Consider the following 10,000-nt stretch of genomic DNA (forward strand, 5'->3'; position numbering starts at 1 on the left):
TTCAGTCTGGAATTAGGCCACACCATAGCACCAAAACGGCTTTAGTTAAGATAACAAACGACCTGATCGAGGCTGCATATCCATGCTAGTTCTACTTGACCTCAGTGCAGCTTTTGATACAATTGATCATACTATTCTGCTAGAAAGACTAAAAAACATGGTTGGAATCACAGGAACGGCTCTATCATGGTTTAAGTCTTGCCTCACAGATCGCCTAAGACTAATAATGTCTTAATAAAAATGTGTCTTCTATTCACACAAAAATGTGATTTGGAATTCCCCAAGGCTCCATTTTAGGACCTTTATTATTCATATTATACATGCTGGAGTTATTAGCGGGCGTGGCATCTTCTTCCAGAGTTGCGCAGATGATACACCGTTACACGTATCAGACGACACACCACCACTAAAGAAAATGGAGGACTGTGTTAAAGAAGTGAAGCATTGGATGTAGTACAATTTCCTTCTGCTAAACAGTGACAAAACCGAAGTTCTCCTTCTAGGTCCAAAACCTGCTATCAATAAGATATCAGACTTTAATATGTTTAAATCTAGGCTCAATTTTCAGGGAAAATTATGGCCCACTGATGGAAGCTTGTTTGCTGGATTCTCCTGTGCTCCAGACCAGACCAGACCAGCTGCTCACCTCCATCTACTGCCGCCAGCCTCTGACCACACACCATGATCAACTACACTGAAGTAGAAATGGACTCAGATTAGCAACTCTCAGACTGATGCCTCCAATCTGGTGCACTATTATTATGCCCCCAGACTATTATTATTATTATTATTATATTACTGTTATTGTACTGTAGCATAATGACACTTAACTGGTGATAATTTAAATTTTGATCTGTAGTTTGATCAGTGGAGGATGGATCCACTTTGTGAGTCTTGGTTCCTCCCAAGGTTTCTTCTTCCAGCCTCGAGGGAGTTTTTCTTGCCACTGTCGCCTTCAGCTTGCTCGCATTGGGCTTTGATTTAAATGTTCTGTTCTGATACAAACTATGTGAAGCTGCTTTGTGACGTCAGTTGTAAAAGGTGTTATATAAATAAATTTGATTTCATTTGGAGTGTGTGTGTGTTGTAGGTTGTAGGAGAAGTATAAGTGGCGTGTGTCGGTTGTAGGGGAAGCGTAAGTGGCGCGTGTCGGTTGTAGGAGAAGCGTAAGTGGCGAGTGTCGGTTGTAGGGGAAGCGTAATTGGCGAGTGTCGGTTGTAGGGGAAGCGTAAGTGGCGCGTGTCGGTTGTAGGAGAAGCGTAAGTGGCGAGTGTCGGTTGTAGGGGAAGCGTAATTGGCGCGTGTCGGTTGTAGGGGAAGCGTAATTGGCGCGTGTCGGTTGTAGGGGAAGCGTAAGTGGCGAGTGTCGGTTGTAGGGGAAGCGTAATTGGCGAGTGTCGGTTGTAGGGGAAGCGTAAGTGGCGCGTGTCGGTTGTAGGGGAAGCGTAAGTGGCGCGTGTCGGTTGTAGGAGAAGCGTAAGTGCTGCGTGTCGGTTGTAGGGGAAGCGTAAGTGGCGCGTGTCGGTTGTAGGGGAAGCGTAAGTGGCGAGTGTCGGTTGTAGGGGAAGCGTAAGTGGCGCGTGTCGGTTGTAGGGGAAGCATAAGTGGCGCGTGACGGTTGTAGGGGAAGAGTAAGTGGCGCGTGTCGGTTGTAGGGGAAGCGTAAGTGGCGAGTGTCGGTTGTAGGGGAAGCGTACGTGGCGCGTGTCGGTTGTAGGGGAAGCGTAAGTGGCGCGTGTCGGTTGTAGGGGAAGCGTAAGTGGCGAGTGTCGGTTGTAGGGGAAGCGTAAGTGGCGCGTGTCGGTTGTAGGGGAAGCGTAAGTGGCGCGTGTCGGTTGTAGGGGAAGCGTAAGTGCTGCGTGTCGGTTGTAGGGGAAGCGTAAGTGGCACGTGTCGGTTGTAGGGGAAGAGTAAGTGGCGCGTGTCGGTTGTAGGAGAAGCGTAAGTGTTGCGTGTCGGTTGTAGGGGAAGAGTAAGTGGCGCGTGTCGGTTGTAGGAGAAGCGTAAGTGTTGCGTGTCGGTTGTAGGGGAAGCGTAAGTGGCGCGTGTCGATTGTAGGAGAAGCATAAGTGGTGCGTGTCACTCGTGTTTCAGGCTGTAGTTGGTTTTGTTGGTAAGGATCAGAGTGAACATGATTTTTTTGTGTGTGTCTGTACATATCTGTGTGTGTTTGTGTGTTTTGGATCCATGCTCAGCTGTGCTTTCAGAGGGTGTGTCTGGGGGGTGTGTTTTGGGTCAGTAACAAACAAATGTTGCTTGGTCACATGACTGTTGGTTTCTGAAGAACTACACACACACACACACACACACACACACACACACACACACACACTGGTGGTGCGAGCTTATAATCATGTGCTTTTCTGCTGCTGTTAACATTTCCTCAGTGGGTTGTATTTATTTGCTGATTAAAGAGTCAGGGAGTAAATTTAAACTGCCCTCCACAGAGCAGACTGGGGTTTGAATCCCTGCTCGGGTAGGAACTCCCCACAACACCAATATAATATAACACAAGATAAGTTCCTCGACAAGACTTAAAACACACACACGAGAATGTGAAAGACAGGGTGTGTGTGACAGCGTGAACGATTTGTCTCTGTGATTACCTCTCCTTTCGCTCTCTCCCTCAGACTCAGACACACACACACACACACACACACACACACACACACACATACACACACACACTGAGCTCTTTCTCTGAGGGAACAAGTCTCCATTACACAGTTAATCTGTCCATTAAACCCCTCCATCAGCCATAGCCGTGTGTGTGTGTTTGTGGTAGTCTAGACTGGCAGGCTCCTGGAGGGCTGCTGGAATACAAACTCATAACTGAGCTCTCTCTCTCTCTCTCTCAAGGCTCACATATAAATCAGCAGTTTTCTGAGTCATTGAGGTGTTCTTTGCAAATTGATTTATTTGTGTGATGATTTGTGTGTGTGAAAGAGAGAGAGAGACAGTTATTGTGATTAATATTTAGGGCTAATCCTGAGGTACCACTGAGTGCTGTCATGGTGCAGGTGAAAGATTCAGATAAACCCTGTTGATTTACAGCTGCTTAATACGATTTGTTTAATGGATGAACGTTTTAAGCCCAACAGACCTGCCGTGTCTTGGCAGCAGGAGATGTGCTCGAGTTTCAGGGCTTCTGAATCCAGTTTAAAACTGTTAGCGTAGCATCTGTCAACCTTTTCACAATGAATACAGTGCAGGGATTATTAGTGAGCACCAGTTCAGTGTAAACTTGTGTCTGTGTTTGGAAATGCTCAGTAAATGCTCAGATACAGAGGCATACAGGCGAACTGTGGCTCAGCATGGTGCCTGTGTCGTGAATTATAGGGTGTAAGTAATGCAAAATTATGATGAGGTGCATCGTGGCCTATGCCATGTCAGCATTCGCAGTATTTTTATATAAATGTACTTTAATAATAGTGCCGGGCGATATGAGCCGAAATCAATATCACGATTAATGTACATTTTATCACGCTTACGATTAATGAAAACTTATTTTATTTTTGACTCGTAGTTCAGTGACGAGGCTTGTGCTGTAAATATGCTCCAGGATTAAAGCTGGGATATTATTTCTAATGTTATAGATGTTATATGTTTATATTTGGTGTGTGATTGTGTCGCTCAAAATGTTTTTTCTGAGTGTTTACATATGACTTCTTTTTCTTTAGTGACGTCTTAATTAAAGTCAAAGCAAAACACGTCCACAGACACTGTGTTTTTCTTTGATACGAGCTCGAGTCGCTCGAGTCGCTCACACACAAATATAAAATTGTCTATTAGAATTTCTGAATGTCGATTTCGATTAGTTTTCACCCATGGAATGGAGTGTTTCCAACAGCTTGTGTCTCGGCTGTGGACTATTCTCTCCCACAACCGTCTGGTATGTTTGCACACCCAGGTATATGGTGGACATTTTCTGGGCATGGACATTACAGTCCTCATTAGGTGGGACCTCACAGCCATAAAGAGATTCATCCATCAAATGATTCTTACCAGAAGCGAAGACACACTAAAATCTCTATATTACTCATTTGGCCTAATCACATGTTGTGGCACCAAAAAAGGGTTCGTCTGTTGTTACAATGTCAAGCTTGTTACATTTTTGATGCCCATTTCTGAAAGGTTCTATGTAGAACCATCTATAGCACAATCTCCATGATGCAAAATCACTTTAATCCTGCAAGAGGTTTCATGGTTCTATGTAGAACCATTTCCTTTAATAAATAACCTGTGTAGAACCATCATTTTTAAGAGTGTGTACAACTGACATCGATCTGAAACAACTGCTCTTTACTCTTTTGTACATGTATGCTACTGTGGTGTGTTGTTCTGCAAGAATACCCCCCCCACACACACACACACACACACACACAAACACACATACACACTGTGTGGCTCGTGTGCTGTAATTCGTATTAGTTGTGTAGTGTAATACAATTTGAAAACCCTCTCCTTCCTTTGTCTGTCTCTCTGTAACAGAGCACCCTTTCTCCCCTGATGTCTTGCCCCCATTGCTGGAGGTTCCTGACGCTGAGGGGGCAGAACTAAGCCCCATTCGAAGATCTGCCCTGAGATATAGCTCCGCCCACAGCATGGATTCCTCCCACTGCAGTGATCGGCCCATCAGCTACGGCTCTACTTCCTCCTCTGCTTCCTCCCGAGACAGCCATTGCTCTCTGGGAGGGCGAGGCTTGTCTGGCTCCGCCCCCGAGCAGGACCGAGACTCTGGGGCCATCCGACTGGAGCTGGTCCCTGCCCGTCAACTGGAGGAGGCGGAGTCGGGGAGACAGGAGGCCATGCCCGCTAGTCAGGAGGAAGCGGATGGAGGGCGGAAAGTGGCGTATGTGGACCGAGTGGTGCAAGAGATTCTGGAGACGGAGAGGACTTACGTGCAGGACCTGAGGAGCATCGTGCAGGTGAGAGTGAAGGGTGCTCAGTGTCAAGTGTTGTCTCGAAGGGTGTACATGCAGAGTGGATGATGATTGGAGCTGGTTGGTCACTCACTGGTCAAATAGAAGAAGTGCTGCTGAGTGTTCTGATGTGTAGATCACAAGTTAACCCTGACTGTAAGCAGAGTTGTAGCTGGATTACCCTGCGCTGTTTTGTCTAATGTAAATGATTATGGTTTGGTTGGATAAATGAGGCCATGCAGATTGTTGTGACATGTAAATCCCTGTGTTATGATGCCTGCAGAGCCATCAAAGTAATAAAAATATCTAGCTATCATAACTGATTTTGTTGCCGATAAGCCCCACCACCATGGAATCATCTGCAAACTTCATTTTGGTGTTAAATTCATGCAGCTGTGAGTGAGAAGAGAACAGAGTAGAGGAGAGGGCTAAGCTCACTGCCCTGTGGCACACCGGTATTCAGTGTGGCATTGGAGATGACTATGGTCTGTAAGTGAGAACATCCAGGTTGATTTGAAAGTTTAAGAACTTTCTAAGGGTCTTTGGACAAGGGCTTTGAAATATTCATACAACATTATGCCATTTTCAGTATTCAAAAAACAAAAACAAGGCAAAACAAGGAGGTGGCCATAAATATTGGTCTACGCTGAGGTGCCTTGTGCAAGGGCACTTCATCTGTGGATGTTGAGGGAGGAGACAGTGCTGTTCTTTCTCTCCCCCTCACCCCAGTTTTACCTGCCAGTCAAGGGGATCAAACCAGTGACCTTTAGACCTTTGGCTTCCGGCAGTGTCCGCTTAGTCAATTTTAAGTGGAGTGGACTTCACAGAGAAATGTAAATAACCGTGAGTTTGAAGTGTGATGGAGGGATTGAAAGGGATATCTGACACAGATCGAAACTCCCCTTCCCTGATTTACCCTCAGGTCACAAACGCTTTACAGGAAACCAGCCGAAAGTAAAGCATTTAACACTTCCTTCTACCTCCCTCTCTTTCTCTTGTACATATTTCTCTCTTTATCTCATTCTTTCTTTCACTCTTTCTGTTTTTCTTTCTCATTTTTTCTATTTTCCTTCTGACTTCTCTTTCCCTATATACTTTTTTCTTTTGATTTTCTCCTTTTCTTTTTTTCTTTGACACTAAGTTGTTGTTTTTTTTTGTTTTTTTTTTACTTTTTCACCCCCCCCCCCTCTCTCTCTCTCTCTCCCCTTCTCTGTCATTTTGTCTCTTGAAACATGATCCTTGAAAGCTGGGAAAAGTCAGTGAACTGAAACACACACCCACATACACACCTGCACACTCAAACACACACAAGTGTGTGTGTGTATATATATATACACACACACACACTAAATAAACGTGCAAGTGTTGGCAGGTGGAACTCCCTTTTGTTTTGCTTTTTAACCTTTTTTGTCTCTTTATCTGCTCCATTCATCCGTTCTGTTGTTCTTCTCTTTCAGCTTTCACTCCTTCTCCTTCTCCAGCAGAGTCATCCATCACTTTATTTCAGAGAGAGAGATAGAGAGAGTGGGCACACAGAGCGTATAAACTCTGTAGAGAAACGAAATAAAGAAATATCTCATAGAGAAAAGGGTGGGATGCTGCCTTTTTTTACCTGGACTGATATTTTACCTTTGAATGATGACTCATTTAATCTGGGAATGATTTTTCTAGTCTCCTTTAGAAGTGGAGGCTTGTTTGATCTGGGAGTGGTCACAGATTTGATCTTTTTCATTTTTGGGTTTAATCTGGGAACGATGTTTAATCACACTTTTGAATGATGATTTCTCATTTAAGAATGGAGCCTGATATAATCTGGGAGTGATATCAGACCAGTTCAAGGTGGATCTGATTTGGAAACGGAGTGTAAACACAGCTGGGAATGATAATGACTCACCTGGACATTTTGTGATATCCAATGTTTTGCTGAAATTGTTATTGATCATATCTGGGGACGGTGTGTAATCTGGTCTAAGAATGATGTCTGATCTGGAAATCATGTGGAACATAAGAGTAGTGTCTGATCTGATCTGAGAATTGCAGTTGGTCTGATCTGGGGACAGTGCCTTATTTGAAGGGGTAATGCTGTGACTCCTGAGATCAGACTGGTCATTGAGAATGAAGATAAATACATCTGGTTCGTGCTCATGACTGTGTACCTCAGCTTCAGTATCGCTTTGTATTTTCCTGCTAGAGATGATCTTCTGGTTAAAGCCAAGGGTTTCACGCTGTGATGAGGTGGAACAGTTAGAACATAGCTAAAGCCTGAATGTGAAAAAGAGTCATTTTTTAAAAAATGAGCGATGGAAAAGAGTTTTCTGTTTTCAAAAATGTTTTTGCTGAATCCAAAGCCGGTTTGAAATGTGGCGGTGCACTACCCTCTCTTTGAATGGTCTTTTGCACACGGTATGGTAGACATTTTAAGGGGGGGGGGTCATGGAGACACACGGGGGCCACTGCTCACCGCCACTGGACTCTAGAGCGGTGGAGACATGTTCTCTGGAGTGACAAATCATGCTTCTCCATCTGGCAGAGGGGGGATCATGGTGCGGGGTTGTTTTTCCTGAGTTGGGCTCGGCCCCTTAGATCCAGTGAAAGAAATCCTTAAAGCTTCAGCAGACCAAGAGATTTTAGACCATTTTAATGCTCTCAACTTAGTGGGAAGAGTTTTGGGAAGACCCCTTCCTGTTCCAACACGACTGTGCACCTGTGCACAAAGCAAGGTCCGTAAAGACATGGATGAGTGAGTGTGAAGTGGAAGAACTTGACGGGTACAGAGTCCTGACCTCCTCCAGATAGAACACCTCTGGGATGAATTGGAGCTAGGCGCAGAAGTAGACAAGCGTAGGGTTAGACGTAGGGTTAGACGTAGGGTCAGGTGCAGGCAGGTGTCGTTAGTGTTCTCACGCATGCACCTTTAGACGCAGTTAGACACAGGGTTAGACATGAGACAGATTTCTAAAATCAAACGGAGAGTTACAGCTGCTCTTTGTTTCTCAGAACAGTGGATGTGTTTTGAGCTGTGTTTTATCAGAACACTGACCTAGACCTGAACCGGACCAAACACAGCCAAATAAGGTTAATCCAGTGCCCAGCCGGCCAATCAGAGAACAGCTCTGCTCTTGTCTGCAGCAGACTTTCATTCACCTGAGTGCTGATAGGATTACACTCAAAACATCTTCATCTTTACAACTTTTCATTCATCTCTCTCTCTCTCTCTCTCTCTCTCTCTCTCTCTCTCTCTCTCTCTCTCTCTCTCAGGATTATTCGGACTGTATCAGTAACCAGGCTCAGCCGTTGCTGGGGGTTGAAGACAGAAATTCACTTTTCGGAAACATCCGTGACATCTACTGCTTCAACAGGTGAGACACACACACACACACACATACATATACACACACACACTCTCTCTCACACACACATACACACAAATTGAAGAATTGAAGAAGGTATGATCTAATACATCTGTTGATTATTCCTTTGTGTGTGTGTGTGTGTGTTTGTGTGTGTGTGTGTTTGTAGAGATCTGCTACATGATTTGGAGAAGTGTAACACAGACCCAGTTGCCATTGCTGAATGTTTTGTAGCCAAGGTAAAGATCTGTCTGGTAATACACCTCCCCTGTCCGTCTGTCCTATTTCTTTCTTTCTTTCTGTCACTGCCCCCCCCCCCCCCCCCCCACCCTTTACTCTTTCTGTCTGTTTCCCTGTCTATTCTGTCTATCTCCCTGTACTTTTTTAAATAAGCTACTCCCACTCTCCATTAGGGCTGTGTCATATCATACATTTAAAAAGATAAAAAACAGTATTGTGATAATTGTAATGCTCGGACTAGTTTGCATAATGACGTCATGTAACGTGGCGTACATTCAGTACGGGAGTCTTTTAGACACAGTGAGGTACCGTGGAAAGTTGCTCTGTGATGGAAGTATTTGCTCCAAAAGGGGCGTGGCCTCAGTCGTGTGGAGGGGGTGTGGTTACAGAATATCAGACGTACAACAAACCACTGCAATCGTAAGAAATAATAGAAGCCTGTAACAACAAAACAGGGAATCACAACTAATCAGTTTCACCACCTCGAGCAGAACCCCGTTGAGTTTGAGGAAAGTCACAAACACCACGAGGAGGCTTCAACAATGTGAGCTTTAACCCCAACAGACAGACCACACTGACTCAGCGCCGCAGTTCTTCTGTATTTGTTTGTGTTATTTACTGTGAAGACTTCAGGGGTTTTGTTTTTGTATAATCTTTTTTGCCTCTGCTGGTTATAGTCACACACTAAAGTCCCTTCACTTTAGTGTTAGTTTAGATTTACGCCACACTGTTTATTTTATACGTTGTGAATCTTGGTAAGTTAAGGTTGTTTACAAAATAAGTAACATTCGTACTAAAATAAAACATTTTAATAAAATTAATATTAATATAACCGTGATTATTTTGCAATGGTGTGTTCTTGAAAGTAATAAAAGTATTTTTTCAGTATTTTGTGAATTTCGCCAAGAATATTGTTATCACAGAAATACCCTGAAATATCATGATACTATTTTAGGGCCATATCGCCCACCCCATCTCTCCAGTCATTCTGTCTGTCTGTATTCTGTGTCTTCTCTTTCCTTTTCCTTATCCTTCTAGTCTCTCTCTCTCTTTCTCTCTCTCTCTTTCTCTCTCCCTTTCTCTCTCCCTCTCTCTCTCTCTCTCTCTCTCTCTCTCCCTCTCTTTCTCTCTCTCTCTCTCTCTCTCTCTCTCCCCCTCTCTTTCTCTCTCCCTCTCTCTCTCTCTCTCTCTCCCTCTCTCTCTCCCTCTCTTTCTCTCTCCCTCTCTCTCTTTCTCTCTCCCTCTCTCTCTCTCTCTGAACAGCTGTAGTAACACAGAGAAGAATGTGTAACACACAATACTATGAAACACACACAATATTCTTCCTTGTTTAATTAATGTTTATTGTAATGTTGCCTGTTTATTTTTGGATGATTTATTTTAGACGTGACAAAACAATAGACCAAAACCAAACAAACAAACACACACACACACACTCCTCCAGTAAATTGCACTGCAGTGACATTCCTGTGGCTGTGTTTGCTGAAG

General features: G+C 44.2%; 1 protein-coding gene across 3 annotated transcripts in view; it reads left to right on the plus strand.

Annotated features, from left to right (window-relative positions):
• Positions 1-10,000, plus strand: part of LOC136696678 (pleckstrin homology domain-containing family G member 1) — a 61,659-nt gene that overhangs the window by 34,222 nt on the left and 17,437 nt on the right. For all 3 annotated transcript variants that reach the window (XM_066671285.1, XM_066671283.1, XM_066671282.1), the window contains exons 2-4: positions 4,492-4,928; positions 8,181-8,281; positions 8,442-8,511. In XM_066671285.1, coding sequence (XP_066527382.1) covers positions 4,605-4,928; positions 8,181-8,281; positions 8,442-8,511 — 495 coding nt within the window. In that variant the 5' untranslated portion in view covers positions 4,492-4,604. The remainder of the gene's footprint in view (positions 1-4,491; positions 4,929-8,180; positions 8,282-8,441; positions 8,512-10,000) is intronic.

The sequence above is a fragment of the Hoplias malabaricus genome, chromosome 5 (assembly GCF_029633855.1).
Source record: "Hoplias malabaricus isolate fHopMal1 chromosome 5, fHopMal1.hap1, whole genome shotgun sequence".
NCBI lineage: Eukaryota > Metazoa > Chordata > Actinopteri > Characiformes > Erythrinidae > Hoplias > Hoplias malabaricus.